The sequence below is a fragment of the Kogia breviceps genome, chromosome 15, assembly GCF_026419965.1.
Source record: "Kogia breviceps isolate mKogBre1 chromosome 15, mKogBre1 haplotype 1, whole genome shotgun sequence".
Lineage (NCBI taxonomy): Eukaryota > Metazoa > Chordata > Mammalia > Artiodactyla > Physeteridae > Kogia > Kogia breviceps.
This window is the reverse complement of record NC_081324.1, coordinates 85,115,713-85,133,776: the sequence shown is the minus strand read 5'-3', so window position 1 is coordinate 85,133,776 and position 18,064 is coordinate 85,115,713. Positions and strand designations below refer to the sequence as shown.

General features: G+C 51.6%; 1 protein-coding gene across 3 annotated transcripts in view; it reads right to left on the bottom strand.

The window, feature by feature from the left end:
• Positions 1 to 18,064, bottom strand: part of TMEM132B (transmembrane protein 132B) — a 383,413-nt gene that overhangs the window by 250,417 nt on the left and 114,932 nt on the right. The window contains exon 1 of one of the 3 annotated variants that reach the window (XM_067014886.1): positions 4,604 to 4,625. The exons of the other annotated variants lie outside the window; for them this stretch is intronic. Within the exon in view, the coding sequence (XP_066870987.1) occupies positions 4,604 to 4,613 (10 nt within the window). The 5' untranslated portion in view covers positions 4,614 to 4,625. Of the gene's footprint in view, positions 1 to 4,603; positions 4,626 to 18,064 lie in introns of those variants that run through there. 3 annotated transcript variants of the gene reach the window in all.

The window sequence follows — 18,064 nt, the reverse complement described above, 5'->3', positions numbered from 1 at the left end:
CGAGAGGCCCGGGGAAGGGAAGAGGTGAAAACACCGATCCGAACAGGGATCCAGCCTGCGTGGTGACAGTGACGTGAGGACAGGACCACCCAGCACTGAGACGTCCACTAGGGAACCGTCCCCACGGAAGGACACAGCCCATCACCTGCTCTCCCTCCAGCCAGAGGTCACTCGGGCCTTGCCCACACTCCTGGCTTCCTTGAAGCACCCCCCTCAAAGCCAACGAGTAGGGGAGGAGCCTGGGCTCCAGAGCAGGTGACCTTGGCTCGAAAATCAGCCCACCTCTCAGTCAGCTGGTCACCACGGTGAGCACCCCAGCCCGCCATCCCGAGAAACACAGGAAAAAGGGAGACAAGACGATCCTCGGGTATGGGCCTCACATGGGATGGATCAGGCATACCCAGTGCCTTAGTCGGTGCAGGCTGTGCTACAACGGATACCATAGGTGCAGCAGCTGTAACAAGAGAGATTTATTTCCTCACAGTTCTGGGACTGGGGAGTCCAAAATCGAGGTGCTGGCCGCTTTGACGTCTGCTGAGAGCCTGCTTCCTTGCTCACAGATGGCCAGCTTCTCCCCGTATCCCCACATGGCAGAGAGAGGGAGCCCGGTTGTCTCTTCCTCTCCTTATAAGGGCACTTATCGCCTCACGGGGGCTTCACCCTCATGACCTCAGCCAAACCTGATCACCTGCCCACAGCTCACCTCCTGATACCATCACATTGGAGGTAGGGCTTCAACACAGGAATTTGGGGGAGGGGGGGACAGGAACGTTCAGTCCATATGGCCGTTCACCCATCAGGGATTCACTCAGTGCTTATCAGGGGCCAGCCCTGGGCCAATCACCAAAGGCAGAGGGCACAATGGATCAAGGGATTTTGTCTAGTTTGGGGTTTGAACATAAATAAGCCATTCCAGGAAAGAAAAGCAAGAGTCGTGCTAGCGGAGGGGGCCCCCTGATGCAAGCTTGATGGAACCAATGCAGACGGGACCTGCAGTGGCTTAAACAGTATCCACCAGAAACTCATGTCCACCTGGAACCCCCAGATATGACCGTAGCGGGAAGTAGGGCCTTTGCAGATGTGATTAGGTCATACTGGATAAAATCCGGGAGTTGGCGTCTTTCTAAGAGAAAGGAGAGGGGTTTTCATGCACAGAGGAGCCACGTGAAGACGGGGTCAGAGACTGGAGTGAAGCAACTTCTAGAAGGAATGCCCGGGGCTACCAGAGGCCAGGAGAGGCATGGGATGGACTCCTCCGTACCTCCAGAAGGAACCAACCCTGCCGGCACCAAGATTTTCGACTTCTGGCCTTCAGGACTGTGACAGACCAGGCTTCTGTTGTTTTAAGCCCCCCTGGGTGTGATCGTGTGTTACAGCAGCCACAGGAATCCAGGGTAGCGCCCAGAGGATGAATGGTATCAACGAGGCCCAGGGGCGGGGACAGGGTTTTGGGGGAAGGAAAGCAGCCCGGGCAGAGGGCCAGAGCGGGGAGCACAGAGCCCTGCTGGAGCAGGTGTGGGGGAGGGGGAGAGAGAGGCAGACAGGCTGGAGAGGAAGGAAGGTCCAGGTCGCGCGGGGCCAGGCGGAGGCTGCTTGATGGCGCCTGGACTTCATCCCAGGGGTAACGGGAAAGCCTCTAAAGTCGCTGACGTCATGGGAACATGGCCCCATTCGATGCAACTGGTAAAAACCATCACCCTGGAATGATGGAGAATGCGCTGGAAACGGGAATGACGGAGACAGACACAGACACCAAGGTCCAAGTCATAGAGGGTGGTAACCTTGTTACACACGTGGACCAGAGAAGGTTCCTGTCTCCTGCCCACGTGGTTACTTCTTGAGACTAGGCGAGGACCATGAACCCAAAGACCGCTGGGGCCAAACTCAATGTTTTACTTATGCAATTGCTTTAAATGTAGCCCAGATGAGCATGGTTTTAACTATCTAGACACTGCTTGCTTTTCAAGCACCCGACATCTGCTACCTTCCATGAGAAAAACCCTGGGCTATAAAAGGCCCCCAGGTGCTATGGCCCTCGGGAGCTTCCTGACCTCCCACCAAGCGGGTGAGGGACGTCATCTGGGGCCCCCTGACTACTGCCCGCCTCCCCCAGGAACGCCCTGCCTCCCTCGTGGTTCCTGCCAGCTCACGGTCATATCTTTTTGTTTGGTCAGCTCCGATATCCTCAAATCCACCCCAGTCTCTACTGCAAAGAGGGCCAACGGGACGGAGAGAGAAGGTTCAAGGGATGTTGAAAGGACTAGGAAACCACTAAGCTCTGGTGGGAAAGAAAAGGGAGCCGGGAGAGGAAAGAAAGAATTAAGAGCTGTGTTGGGTTGAGGCTTGGGCAAAGGGCAGGACAGCCACTGAGATGGGCGAGAGCGGCCTTTGGGGGAGGACGGTGCATCCTGCTGGGGTCAGATTTGAGTCTGAGAGACGTGTGGGCCCACCCAGGAGAAAGGCCCGCCAGCTCACGCACTGGACGTGGCAGCTGCAGCTCGGGAGGTCTCGGAGCCAAGAAGTGGGTGTTGTCGGAAGGGAGGTGGCGACAGAGGTCACTGGAGGAAAAGCAGCCCAAAGAGACACCGGCAGGCTGGGACGAGACCCCCCGACGTGTGAGGGTGAGGCGGGGGACACGAGGCCTGCAGAGAAGGCTCCGAGGGGCATCCAGGGCAGGGGCGGAAAAGGAGACGGACGTGTGTCAGGAGAGCCATCGGAGAGCTGGGGAGACCTCTGAGGAGGAGGGACCCTGTCCCGAGAAGAGCCCGAGCATTTGACAACAGCTTGGGTGAACTCAGTGGAGTTTCAGTGGCGACGTGGTGGCCAGAAGCACAAGGATGGCGACGAGGAGTGGGCAGAACACAAAGACGGGGGGGGGGGGGCTTCCCTGGTGGCGCAGCGGTCGAGGGTCCGTCTGCCGATGCGGGGGACGCGGGTTCGTGCCCCGGTCCGGGAGGATCCCACGTGCCGCGGAGCGGCTGGGCCCGTGAGCCATGGCCGCTGAGCCTGTGCTCCGCAACGGGAGAGGCCACAACAGTGAGAGGCCCGTGTACCGCCAAAAAAAAAAAAAAAAAAAACAAGGGGGAGCCCCGAGAACAGACAGCTCTTTCAAGAAGTGGACCATAAAGGGGGGATCAGGATAGGAGTTAGAGGCCCCTCCCTTGGGTCTGGTCTGAAACCCTCTCCTGGTAGCTGCAACGCATTCCCTCTGGAGGTCCCCTAGTGGAGCCAGAAATGGTGTCTGCCCAGACATCCCACTGAATATCTCCCGTAGAATCTGGAGCTTAGACTACGGCTCCAAATCTCCAGCTTTCCTCAAATCCCCTCACAATTCCTAATTCCTGTCACCCCTCCCCTTTAAACAGCATTAAGCTGGGACTTCCCTGGCGGTCCAGTGGGTAAGAATCCACGCTCCCAATGCAGGGGACACAGGTTCGATCCCTGGTCGGGGAACTAGATCCCACATACCACAACTAAGAGTCCACATGCTGCAGCGAAGAGCCGGTGTGCTGCAACTAAGACCGAGCACAGCCAAAATAAATAAATAAATATTTAAAAAATAAAATAAATAAATAGCATTAAGCTGATGTTTACCACCCGAGTTGCTATGACTACGGAATGTCAGAGTGTGCTCCATCTTGAGCTCATACCCTCTTTACTGAAAACAGGTCACTGAAGAGGGCGGGTAGCTTTTTCAGCAGAATCTGAAGTACTGAAATAAAGACTGTTGAGCCCAAGACCAATCACTCAAAGCAAGAGTCATTCCCCCCAAAGCAATGAACAGATCCCAAGTCGATTCTTCCTAAGTCCAAAGGCACGGGGACTGGCCAACTGCCAGACTCTTAGAAGTCTTTTTCTTATTATTTAGGCATTTGTTAGTTGCCTCCCCAGTATCTGTTTCTCTTCTCTCCCTTTGGGGGAAACCTTGCCCATTTGGTCACTAATGGGCACGTGACCCAATGCAGGCCAGTTGCAGAGAGATACAAGTTCTCTGGACCCCTGCAAAGTTCCCCAAAGAGACCTCCCCTCCTCCCAGGAGCAGTGTGGTGTGAGGATGGCGGCTGGGAACTACAGAGGGATGTAGTTCTGCACTGAGCAGGGAGCTCAGAGCTCCAGGGACATAAGTTCGAGCCCACACCATGGAGAGCAAACCGGAAGTCAGCGAGAAACTGGGTCCTTAGAGCTGCTGGGTCAAGTCGCTGCCTCTATCACATAATATCACTTATATGTGGAATCTAGAAAAATGGTACAAATGAACTTATTTGCAAAGCAGAAATAGAGTCACAGATGTAGAAAACAAACTCATGGTTACCAAGGAGAAAAGGGGGGTGGGATAAATTGGGAGATTGGGACAGACATATACACACTACTATATATAAAACAGATAACTCATAAGGACCTACTGTATAGCACAGGGAACTCTACTCAGTGCTCTGTGATGACCTAAATGGGAAGGAGATCCAAAAGAGAGGGGATATATGTATGCATATAGCTGATTCACTTTGCTGTACAGCAGAAACTAACACAATAGCAGAAAGCAACTATACGCCAATAAAAAAAAATTTTTTTTTAAGTCGCTGGCTCCGATTAGAGGAGCTCTTACATGCACACATCTTGAATCCATGGCATCCTGTGAGGTTCCATGACTTGTGTAGAAAGAGGAGAAACTCCTACCAGAAGACAGGCAGCCAGAAAGTTCCAGCTGAAAAGTTGGAAACAGAAAACAGAAAGTCCTTTAAAAAACAAAGGGCAAAGGGAAACATACAAGAAATGAACATCTCCTTGCACCATAAAAATAAACCAGCTTCCAATGAGACACCGGAGGCCCCGAGTTTCTGGAATTCTTTGCAAAAATGTCAGATCTCTGATGATGACTTTCCAATGCCAACAATCCACGCGTTCAAATAATCATTCTTTGAATGCTTAATGAATAAATACATTGACAAACAGATTACTTTCTAATCATTTTTCCATTGTGTCCACTTCTTCCAAACAGTCAGATCCAAAACAAGCCAGTCTGAACTGGAAAATCGCTCCACCTTCCATAAAGCGTGTGCTTTTCATGTCATTCTCCTCCTGCCCTGATTGTGAATGCTTCTCACATAGCCACGCATTTTACGGTGCCTCAGAACATTCACGTTTTGATGAGAAATCAAAAGGCTTCTTGTCGGCTGGGATGTTGTGCTTTTCTCTGGGTTTCATGTGTTTGTGTTTGTACCTTATCCATGTGTTCCGGGACATGGCAGCTGTGTCCTGAGAAATCGTTTGCATTTCTTATTCAATTTGCAAAATGTAAACGTGATGTAGCTGGCGCCACAGGCTGTGAGGTCTTCCCCTGGTTACCAGCTATCTCAGTGGAAAGAATCCCAGAAGGGCTCTCTTGTTTTGCATTTCCAGTAGAAAACAGGCTACGCCAGTGAGAGCCCAAAGAGCTTTGTTTCAACCCCACTGAAGTGGAGGGTTTTTCCTCCCCAAACTGGGAGATGCCACCTCTAACCTCTATGGCTGACAAAAATCCAAAATATCAGATCTACTGCAGTTTGGTGAGGCTCTGGGGACACAATCTCATTCATCACTCAAAGGTGTAAAATTGATCATATAGCAAAATCCACCCAAAATTATTCTGCACCTGGGAATTCCCTGGCGGTCCAGTGGTTAGAACCCAGCACTTCCACTGCACGGGACACAAGTTCGATCCCTGGTCGGGGAATTAAGATCTCACAAGCCACATACTGTGGCAAAAAAATACCCACACCCCCAGAAAACAAAAAAGAACAAAACAGAATTAATCTGCACGTATCCTTTGATTGAGTAATTGCACTTCTCAAAATTTATCCTAATATATATACCTGCACACTGGTCAAATGACAGATGTGCAAGTTTCCTCTCGGAAGCAGTCATTATACTAGTTAATGCTTTACTTATAGAGTCTCTGTGTGCCAGGTACCATTTAAGCACTTTCTACAGATGAGTCACTTCATCCTCACGACTATGGGAGGGAGACAGGTGAGACCAGGAGCTCCACCGAAAGATGAGGAAGCTGAGAGACAACATGAGGTGAAGCAACTTGGCCAAGTATTTACGTAGGGGCCGAAACCTGGAAACGAGCCAGGTGTCCACCAATAGAAGAGTGACTGCATCAGTGATGGAGCAGCCATAATCACTTTTTTTCTTTATCGTCATTTCTATACTTTTTAAATTTCAACTCAATGAATGTATTTGTCCTCACGTATTTTAATAGTTTTATTGAAGTATACTTTACATACCATGAAATGCACCCATTTTAAGGTGTGCGGTTCAATGTGAAACTGTACAGGTGCGTAATCATCACCACAATCCAGTTTTAGAACCCTTCCATTGATCCCCTAAAGTTCCTGTGCTAGTCTGCAGGTAACCCCCATCCCCGCCCATGGCCCCAGGTAAGCAGTGATCTGCTGTCTCTAGAGTTTTGCCTTTCCTAGAAATTCATATATGTATGTAGTCATACTATATACAGACTTTAGCATCTGGCTTCTTGCACTCAGCATAATTATTTAAAATTTACCCACGTTGTCGCATGAATCACTGGGCAATTCCCTTTTATTCCATCGTATGGGTATCCCATAGTGTGTCCATGCACTCACTAGTAGATGGACATTTGGGTCTTTTCCAGTTAGTTGGGGGCAATGATGAATAAAGCTGTTAGGAACATTTATAAACAAGTCTCTCATTTCTTTTAGGTAGATACCTAAGACTGGAATTGCTGAGTCATAGGGCAATGCTGATGAACTTTTTTTTTTTTTTTTTAAGTCTGTTTAACTTTTCAAGAAACTAGCAAACTGTCTCCCAAAGCAACAGCACCGTTTTACATTCCCACCAGCAAAGGGTTCCAGTTTCTCCACATCCTTGTCAACACTTGACATCAGCCGTGTTTTCTATTTTAGCCATCCCATTGGTTATGCAGTAGTATCTCATTACAGTTTTAATCTGCATTTCCCTGATGACTAGTGGTGTGGAGGATCTTCTTCTGTCTTCAAAAGATACTTAAAAATCTGAATCTGAAACTAACCTATAGAAACTGAGGAATTTCACATAAAAATCAGGAACTCTGATCTCTCTCCCCCAAGTCAGAAAAATCTGACATTCACAGAGACCCAACACCTCTTTGCCAGATCTCCTGCCTTCTTGTTTTTCTGACATAGGAAAGCTATACGCTGCATATACCGCCTAACAGTAACATTTTCAGTGGGGTCTGGGGCAGCACCCTTTCATCAAACCAACAATGGTTCCAAAGTCAAAGATAGGAACACTCATCCTCAGTGGCGCAAGTAAAGTTATAAATGAGTTCAGGCGAGGTTTTATCACCAAATGATCCTGCTGAAAATTTACCCAAAGCATTTTAGTTTTCAGAGTTTTCAGGATTTGCAATTTCAAATGAGAGATTACGGGTCTGTAACACCTGCTCCCTCAGAAGAAGGTGTGTGCTTTCCAAATCCTGACAGTGGCCACAGAGAGCACCGCCCTGACCTCCGAGGGCATTTTCCCTGGTCCCGTGAGCAGGCTCGGGGTTTGGTTAAATGCATTTGCTTCCATTTAAGTCGGCCAAAGACTCTGAGATCTGCTTGCATCTCCCGCTCTTGGAGCCTCCGCTGTACTTAATGAATGAAATGCCGCCTGTACTCTTTACGGAGCAAACAAACCTTTTCCTTTTCCTGGCAATCCCACCCGGACCCCCCTTGCGTCCTCTCCTCAACAGGCTTGCTCCACGCTCATAAAAGCTGACTCCTTCAAAACCTATTGGCAAATCTTATTAAAGTAATCCCCCACCCTGAACCCAGATTATTACAGCCACCTTTATGGCAGAATAAAAATTAATTTTCTCCGCTATAATGCGAACTATAAGAACGAATCACTTGGGACCAAATAAAGATTACAATTAGCTCCAGCAGAATAAATCTGAATTTAACACAGTCCAGCAATTTCTCTCTGCTCCTATTTCCTCCCTGGTTCCTGTATGAAGGAGGCCGCCGGGCTGGACTCCCTCTCGGGGCCACTGTTGACGCTTCCAGCGAGGGGCTCCGGGCGAAAGACCAGGATTCAAGCCAACGTCCCCGACAAAGGCTACAGGCTTAGTTCAGGACTTGGAGACATTACGAAGCGAGACCAAGTCCTTGTCGGAAACAATGACTTGTGCTGCCTGAGACGGGTAGCTCCCTTCCAGACGCCTGTGGACATCTGTGGTTATTAGCCATTCGGCGTGATTATTTACCCCCTACTGGTAACTGTACTCCAGTTTTCCTTTGGGAACTATCTCCTCCCTCTCTCTGTGTTTCAGCTAACTGCAAGTCCACTCTCATCTCCAGGAATGGGTACTTGACCCAGGCCTGGCCAAACACAGACCCGGCACAGGTCAGTGATAATAAGACACAGTACTTCTGTTTGAAATACTTGGCAAGAACTGTTAATTCCCTCTGGGCTTTACTGAGAGGCCGCCTTATGCCCATATGGATGCACACAGTATAAGGTCCTGCTCAAGGGAAATCCAAGACAAGGAGAGATTTTAGGTCCTGGTAACACCATTTGAACTGCTGGGTCAAGCCACACGTGACGCTTTTCAACCACATGAACCAATGCATTCCTATTTTCCCTTGTCTAATGTTTTCTGTCTCTTGAAACCAAAAACGCCTTTACTGAGGTCATCACTTTTGAGCATAGCCCAGGAAAATGACCCCATGATTAAACTGAGCCCTCTGTGATAGTAAATAGGGTGTCTGATTCCTCAGAGGGCTGGAGAAGACAGGATTTCACCTACCAAGACATAATGCCCCAGATCTAGGTCCCAGGCGGGCGGGAAAGCACGGGGGTGGTGCAAGGACCACGGCCGTCCAGTCAGGACTTGGGTGTACAGCACGGGTTAACTGGACAGCACGCTCCGCTTCCCGAAGGGCCGGGGGCTTTGCTCTCCTCCGCCGGGAGGGATGGGCCCGAGCTTCCCACGTATGGGCTGTTGGTATTTCCAGATGATTTGGATACACAGCTGGCCCTCCGAGTCCTCACTGCCTGGTTTCAAACAGCCTGGAAATTTCCCCACTAACAAGGTTGCTCTCTGCCGAGTTCCAACGAAAAGCGGGTGAGCCTGGGCAGTGACCCTCCACGCCACGCAAACCCCACGCAGTAAGTTCAGCAGAATGCCAGGGCCCCACAGACCCCACCACGCGGCCGATGCGAAGACGGGGCCTGGCCTTTCTTCCCCTTCCTCCTCTCTAGCTTGTGGGTTTCCTCTGTCCCCGGTCAGCTCTACTCCCTGTGACCCAGTGGAGTGCATCCTACGGCCTGCTGCAAAACAGGCGGCCAGGCAGACCACTCCAGCTCTCTCGGCCCTGGAGCGGGGTTGCCCAGGGCATCTGACTGCTCCCGCGAAGAGCGAGCCTCCCTGTGCGCTCTCTCCCCGTTTGAACGGAGCCCCTGCTCCGTCAGAGAGAAGGGCCCGCCCACGAGCAGGGGGTGGACAGGCTGCCCCCACCAGCCAGAGTCCGGGAGGGGGGCGCAGCCCAGCCCAGCCCCGAGGGGAAGCACAGCGTCAGGGCCGGGGCCGGCAGGATGGGGAGGTTAGTCTGAGGCCACCATCAGTCATGGGATCCATCTGCAATGGGTCAGGGTCAGGGTCAGCCTGTGGCCAAGAGAAGAGCAGCAGCGTGTGCGACCACAAGAGAAGGCTGGGAAGCTGCGAGAGTCAAAACTGCTCCTCCGGGGCTTTGAACTTGAGACGGTGGAGGCATGTGGAGCTACCAAAGCAGAAGTCTCTGCTGCGGAGGGCATGTCCTCATCACTTCCCCTCCTCCTGTCGCTCTCGAGTTCACTATCATCACTAACAGCATCTCCTATGTCCTGCACGTTCACGGCACCCAGTTCTGAGCCAAATGCCCTAAGGCACCATCACCCCAGCAAGTCCCTGCACCTGCCCTGTGAGTAGAGTTACAGGGGCTGAATTCTCCCCATTCTACAGGTGAGGAAACTGACACTCAGAGGGGACCCAGATCTTATCCAAGGTCACCAGGACGATCCAGACACCTCCTCCGATTCTCTTACCACGGCACCACCCTACCTGCCTGGGAAACCAAGGTCCCACTGGCGGCCTCTGGGGACACCCAGGGGATCCCAGAGGCTCAGGGCCAGGGAGGAAATCAAGGACATGCAGTCCAGTACCTTTCAGACTTACCTTTTTTTAGCTCTACAAACTTTTATTCAGAGAAACCATATACGATGCGATATTTAAGATTTACAAAAGAGCGTTTGAAACACAACGAATGCACGTGTACCAAAACTCAGCTAAAGAGATAAATCATCACGAGTCAGCTAAAGGCCCTGGGCCCCCTCCCCGATCACTCTCCCCTCCTGACCCCAGAGGAACCCCTTTTCTGAACTCGGGGTTCCTCATGGTTGCATCCTTTGTTAACCCTGATTACAGCGTATAATGTCTACTTACACTATGACATGCTGTATTGATTCTGGACTTTTGAACTTCCCGTCAATGGTAGCATATTCTATTCCTCTGCAGTTTGCATTTTCCACTCCACACTGTATCTGTGAGATCCACGTCTATCGATGCTCACTGCTGTCACCCACTCATTCTACTGCTGTCTCGTATCCCATTGTATGGAAATGCCATATGGATGCACTCTCCTGCTGGATTTGGAAAGGGGCTCCAAGTGTCTGTGATGACGTGTAATGTTTTAAGAAACACTTCTCCTACGTGTCTCCCTGTTTACGTTTATTTGCATTTCCACTTACCTAGGAGTAGAGTTTCAGGAAGGAACAACTTTCTTACGGGGAAGCCAATAAAGATGAGAGCTAAGAGCTTTCTGGATGTAGCAGAGGCAGGTCTGGAGCCCCTCCCAGTGACGCCTACCCGCCCTCTCGGCAGCCCCAAAAGGTGAAGGCTCAGGGTGGAAGCCGCCCAGCAGGCAGGATGTCGCCGACAGGCACCCATCACGGAGACGGCAGGACGAGGATGGAAAGCGAGTGTCCCACTCCCAGCCCAGGAAAAGGCAAGGACAGGGGCTGAGAGAATGTCACCCCCTTCTTAGTGCTGCCCAGCTGGCAAGCCAGGGAGGCTTGTGGCCTGGTGCTTTTAGCACATCAACTACTTATGAGAGGCGGAGGCACGTGGCCTCTTCTCCGCAGATGCCTGTGAGGCCACGAAAAGCTCTCGGGAGATTTAAGTAACAGTGTTTAATATTTACACAGCACTCACCCTGTGCCAGGGGCCCATCCCAAGCACTTCACATGTATTAACCCGTTTTCACTTTCCCTACAAGCAGAGGTACCATGGTCAGCTCCACCAGGCACTGAAATGGAAGCACAGAGAGGTTAAGTCACTTGCTCACAGCCACACAGCTAGCAGGGGCGGAGGCAGAATTTGAAGCCAGGCAGTTGCAGGTTGCCCACTCTGAGCTCCTACCGGTGTCTAAGGATGTGGTTCGAAAGCCGCCTGTGGAACTGACCCTTTGAAAACACACCGAGAACAACTGGAAAGCGGAGACCACCAACACAAGCACAAGCTGGGCCAGGAAGGCGCTGCGGAGTGCAGTAAGCGAGCAGGAGAAAATGAAGAGGGCTTGGGAGAAGCCCCGCGGCACATCCTCTGGAGGAGACGTCGCATCCGCACCCAGGCAAATGATCGCTCGGTTGCAATGGGCGATCGTGCTGCGCCTTCTCTAGCCCCGAATCTGCCTTCTCTGGGTGCATGCCTGCGGGGTCTCTGCGACTGACACCGTCGGCAAGTCTAGCAGGACGCTCTCTGGGGTGAGGAAAAACAGCGGAAGCCAGGCCAGGGCACCGAAGAACCTGGCCCAGCTAACGTCGCCCAGGCCCCCGCACTCCGCCTGCAAGCACCGCGCTCACCCATCCACAGCCTGTGCCCGGGTCTCCCCAGCCGGCCGGCCGGCCAGCCTCGCAGACCTGCCAGGTGGCTGCCACGCCACGGAGAGCTCTTTGCACAAAGAAGACATGTCTCAGCTCATCTCGATTCTAATCGATGAAAGAACAGCCAGGCGGCCTGCTCATTCGCGCCAAAGAAGGAAAGTCCATCTCGACTCCCAATCCCTCGGACTCAGCCGAAAAATGACAACAGCCCCTGGCAATTTCGCTAACTTGGGTTGGAAGAAAAGGTCTCTGTGCCTCCCTCACGAGGGTTCGTAACCTTGAGCTCTTCCCAGCTTAGAGGCTTTGCCGGGTCCAGGCCCTGGCTCGCTCAGCCTCTTGCTGCAAGAAGTGGCTGAGCCTCTCGTGAGCCTGTATGCAGAGGTGCCTACTCAGTGCGGAGCGAGATGCCACGGGAGCCCACTTGTCCCCTGTCCCCCGGTCCTCCCAGCCCACCCAGGGCAGAAGGCCATTTCTACTTGGAAACCTGCTCTGAGCGGGATGGAGGGGACGGACTGCCCCCTGCTGTCAAGCTGATGTCAGATTTCAGCAAGACCTCCACCTACTGAGGACAGGCTGTAGAAAACAAGACGTTGTTAATATTTTCAGACACCCACACCACATTCGAGGCTGGTTCCCAAAGCTGAGCCGGCTGCTTGACCGCAGATTGGGTGGAGATTTGCAGAGAAGGAGAGAGTCATCGAATTCCCTCCGCACACTCAGATAAAGCGCTCTGCACACAGTTATATACGAGCTCACACGCCGCCCAGGCGGGTGCTGGATGGCGAGAACAGAGGCGGGAAAAGATGCACGAGCCCCAGTGATAGGAATTCCACTCAATCAGTACGTACACTGAAAAAGCCCCTCGTGTGCCCGGACACAGAGAACCAGAGGCGCCCCACCAGAGAGAACTGCCTTGGTGACATGCAGCACCAACTGTGGACTTTGCAGGGCCTCATGCAAAGTGAAGACGCAGGAGCCCTCGTTCAAAACTTATGAAGAATTTCCAGCCGGCGACAGCAAAGCATTGAACAAAGTACGAGGGTGGCGCTCTGTGTTACTGCACGGGTCACACGTCCACGAAGCCAGCAGAGGATGCGCGTGACAGAAACATAGTTCAAGCCAACGGAAGGAAGGAAGGAAGGAAGGAGGGAAGGAAGGAGGGAGGGAAAAAGGCAAGGGAGTCGAGAAAGAGGATATTTTATACTTAACTCTAGAAAAGACGCATCTAATCCATAGTGGCAGAAAGCATAACAATGGTTACCTGGGGCTGGAGAGGGTTAGATGGAGTGGGAGATGTACCGTATGGAAAGTGGTATAAGGTATTTTGGGGGTGATGAAAATGTTCTCTATCTCAATTATGGTGAAGATTAAATGTGTATATAAATTGTCAAAATTCACCAAAATACTATACACTTAAAATGAGTATATTAAATTGTACGTAAATGATACTTCAATAAAGTTGATTTAAAAAAAAAGAAAGAAAAGAGAGGAAAGCAAAGAAAAAGGAAAAGAAAAAAGAAATGTACTGGACCATGCAACTCACACCCCAGGAATTGTTGACGCCTGCCTGGACCCAGCAATTCGCATAATCATAAATGTCAACGTTTATCAAGCCTTGCTGTGTTTCGGCCACTGTTCTAAGGGATTTACATGTATTAACTCATTTACTTGTCATAACTTTCTGAGGTCGGTTTCTACTGTCTCCACTTTATTTTTTTCATGGCATCTCATGACGTATTTTATAGTTGCAAGTCTGTGCTTTTTGTCCCCTTTGATTCTAATTTATTTATTTATTATTGAAGTATAGTTGATTTACAATGTTGTCCCAAACTCTGCTGTACGGCTAAGTGACTCCGTTAAACATATACAGACACTATATTTTCATATTCGCTTCCATGATGGTTTATCACAGGAGATTGAATAGAGTCCCCTGTGCTCTACAGTAGGACCTTGTTTCTCCGTTCTAAATGGAACAGTTGGCGTCTACCAGCCCCAAACTCCCTGTCCATCCCTCTCCCTCCCCCCTTCCCCCTTGGCAACCGTAAGTCTGTCCTCTATGTCCGTGAGTCTGTTTCAGGCACAGGATGATGAAGTAGTTTGCCCAAGGTTCCAAATCCAGTCCGTAGCCAAGCCAGGATTCAACACCCCAGCGATCGGAGCCCGGGCTCGCGCTAGAGATGCTCCAGAGAGATCATACGGAGTCCACGTCCTCAGCACGGGCAGGCTTCTGCATGACGCAGGCGGCACCCAGTGGCCTACGGGGCAGAGGCAGAAGCTCTTAAGGGAGATCTCTCCATGGGTTTACGGTCTGTGCTTTAGGGACGACCCATTCCAGACACCGCCCCATCATGGGTCTCCCAGTAACTTCACAGTAACGCACAGACAACGGACTGGGGGAAATGACGCGGTCTATAGAGCCTGCTCTGTCACCTGCTCTGAACGTACACCTGAGTCTTGACAGATTTCTGTGAGATGAAACCTGTGAGAGCAGCTCTCGGGGAAAGTGCCTATCAGACATTTCTTGGGTGGCTGCCCCAAGTGGAATGCAACCGTCCAGATGCCTTAGCTGTGTCGTTCATCAGCCCCGCAGGGCCCGGGAGCAGAGGCCAATCTCCGCAGAGATGGTGGCACTCAGCCTGGGGTTTTCCAAACGGTGCAGAAACATCTACCCGGGGACCCCAGGGGGCCGCCCTAGGAGCAGGTCTGGCCACCGCTGAGTATTCATTCTGAACGTGGGTTTACTATCAACGTTTTAAAACAGGGCTCAACTCCAGGATTCTTGTAGAAATGGTTGATTCTGGAGCAGGAATGTACCAGATGAACCTAGAATAGCTTGTGCCAGGGAACAGGAGAACGCTCCAAAGCTGACGGGGATGGGTCAGGAAGACACGTGAGGCAGCTTGAAAGGAGCGCGTGCCGGCCGAAGCTGGGGTGATTTAGAGCATCCAAACAAGGAGTGACTCCACGGCTGAAACACACGGAGTATGCTAAAATCCCTGGGTTCACAGTGATAGCCAAAGAACGAAAACAGGGAGAGTCCACAGGTCCGGGCTCCTGACCTCTCTTGAAAACCTGGAAGATCTGGTAGCATCAGAGCCGCACTCCCGTATGACCACAGCTGGCCAGGGCTGGGGAGTCTCTCACAGGCTCCGCACATGGGTTCCCACCACTCCCTACTACCTGACCTGGAGGGAGGGTCCCAGGAGCTCTTCGGTTGTCGTGCGAGCACCCACTTCACCCCTTTACACCACGTGCCTGTCACTCTGATCCGAAATGTCCTTTCCCATCTGGCACATCCCTCGTCCGGCCCTCCTGGGAAGTCAGATCTGGCCTGACCAGTAAAAGGAGATACCACTCCAGCTTCCCCCAGGCTGCTTCTCACACGGCCAGGAAGGAAATAGCAAGCTACTGAAAAAAAGATGTATCATGTCCTCATGCACCCTCCCTGGCCTCTGAATTGTCCACTCTCTGCAAAATCTGTTTGGGGTTTTGAGCAGAGGCGCACCGCGGTATGATTTACATTTTTAAAGACTCATTCTGGCTCCTTAATGAGAACAGACTGTAAAGAGACCAGCATGAAAGCAGGGAGACATGATGGGCTCATGGCAGATCCCAGGCAGGATGCGATGGGGCTTGGATCCAGGTGGAGGGCAAGGATGCGATTAGATCCTGGGTATTCGAAGCTAGGGATGACATGACTCGTGCACCTGCGCAAACCGGAAGGACGAACTGCCATCAGTGGCCGGGTGTGTTTTGTGAATGTGAAATTTTCATGTCTATTTCAACTAATTTAGCATCCCGGACTTCCCTGGTGGCGCAGTGGATGAGAGTCCGCCTGCCGATGCAGGGGACGCGGGTTCGTGCCCCGGTCCGGGAGGATCCCACGTGCCGCGGAGCGGCTGGGCCCGTGAGCCGTGGCCGCTGCGCCTGCGCGTCCGGAGCCTGTGCTCCGCAACGGGAGAGGCCGCAACAGTGAGAGGTCCGCGTACCGCAAAAAAAAAAAAAAAGAATCCCAATTCATTTTGATTTTAAACCACCATTCGGAAGCGGCAGCTGCCTCCCCTCATAACCCAGGATCGAAATGGTCTCACTTGTATAACAGTCGCCCGGCTACCCTACAACTAATACACAGAGGTGCCATGCGGGGTGAGTGCTAAACAGCCAGGAACACCCTTAAGTGTGAATTTCCCTTTGAAAGGGCCATGGACTACAGGATTCTTCCGCAAACACCGTCACACACCCACCTTTCGTCATCATGCTCAGTTACGTCTAAGAATATGTGAATATCTTCCCAAAATAGCCCAGAGGAAGGAGCAGGAAAAATTCCACCCTGAAAGGTCTTTTACAGAAGAGTTTGGCAGCCTGGAAACAGGTGTGGATAACTGAACAGTCTCGGGCACCAGAACTCCGTGATGGGCCGCCTGACGTGACGTCATATTTCATTTTTATAACTGCTCCGCCCGTGCCTTGAGTCAAGGAGACGTCCTAGGACCATTTCTCAAATCAACAAGCCCATTAGCGGACAGACAGGAGACGTCCTCCTGATGCCTCTCTCTGCTCAATAAGGGAAAGAACCACTGAGTGGGGGGACGGGAGAAAGGTCACCGGTGTCTCTCTGCGTGGCTGGCCACTGTCGCCATGGTAACCAGAGGCCTAGCAGACCAGGTGGCCATGGAGAGGCAGCCCCGTGGAGTCCCATGGCTGGGAGCTTTCAGGGCAGAGAAGCCTGCCCTCCCTGGCGGATGGGGATGGTTATGCTGACTTGAGGACGGGACTCTAACTGATATGCCTGGGTTCTGAGCCAAGCATCCCTGCTTATTAACTGTGGACCCCGGAGCTTACGCAAGGGCTCCCAACCTCAGTTTCCTCATCTGTAAAATGGGAGAGACGACAGGTGTTGCGCGGCGTTCAGGAGACCGTGCAAGGTCTTAACGCATCGAGTAGCCCTCAGTGATTCTGCCGCCGTACCAGCCACAGTCCACACGGCCGTCTCCATCCAGGCCAGCCATGCCACTACCCACTGGCAGATCTGGCTAAACACCTGTACAGGACCAAGGATGGCTTTAAAGGCCCACCTTGGGGTGGACGGTGTTTTCCAAAGATGGCCGCACCAGTATATCCATGCCACACGCCCTTCTTACGACCGACATCGACACACCTCCACGGGCCAACGTGCCCTCCTCCTGGGTATGAATTGGCCTGTGACGACAGCAGAAGTGACTCCATGTGACTTCTGAGGCTAAGGCAATGCAGCTGCTGCCTGGTCCCCTTGGGATGCTCAGCCTTGCAACAGGCCGCCGTTACTGTGAGGAAGTCAGGCAACCATGGGGGTGGTTATGCTTGGCTCAGAACCCACCGTCTTCAACCACACGGGGAGCCCTCATGGAGGTGGCCCCGCCACAGCCCGGCTGAGGTCCTGCTGGGAACCAGCGTCAACCTCCAGACACGTGAGCCAGCAAGTCTTCAGATGATTCCTGCCGGATGCCCCAGATGAGGGTGAAAGTTACAGGGACAGCTGCCCCTGCCAAGGCCTGGCCCAGTTGTCGATTAGAAAGCAAAATAAATGTCATCGTTGGGTTGGCTTGTTATGCAACGATACATAAGCAGAACACCACTCAAACCGCTCACCGTAAATCTCCTTGAGGGCTCGGCCAGGAGACAGACTTGGCCAAGGAAACACATCTCCATTACCTCTTCAGTAATGAACTCTAGAAGGGGAAGAGCAGGTGCCGATTTATGTCTGTTTTAGTGTCCATTTCCCCCAAGAATGGAGATCCATGACTACAAGGACCATGTCTGAGCTTTCCCTGCCTGGAACAGAGCCTGGCACGTAGTAGGTACCCAGCGAGTATCGGTGCAATGAAAGAGAACATCCAACACAAAAAGATTCAAATAATTAAGATCCTAGAGTGTGGGAATTTTCCATCTTGATGTCCATCGGTAATGACAATAACCAAATTAATAAAAGCAAACTGTAAATATCCAGTCTTTCTATCCTTGAAAGAATCAGCATCTGGCAGGTGGAAGAAGACAGTTAAAGTGGTAGTGTTCTTTTCAAAGCTTTTTCTATGTCTATGAGAAGAAAAAGAGCATCTTATTCTGTATGGCATATAAAACCAAAGCACTATAAAAATACACGATGAAGAATCTGAATGTTTTC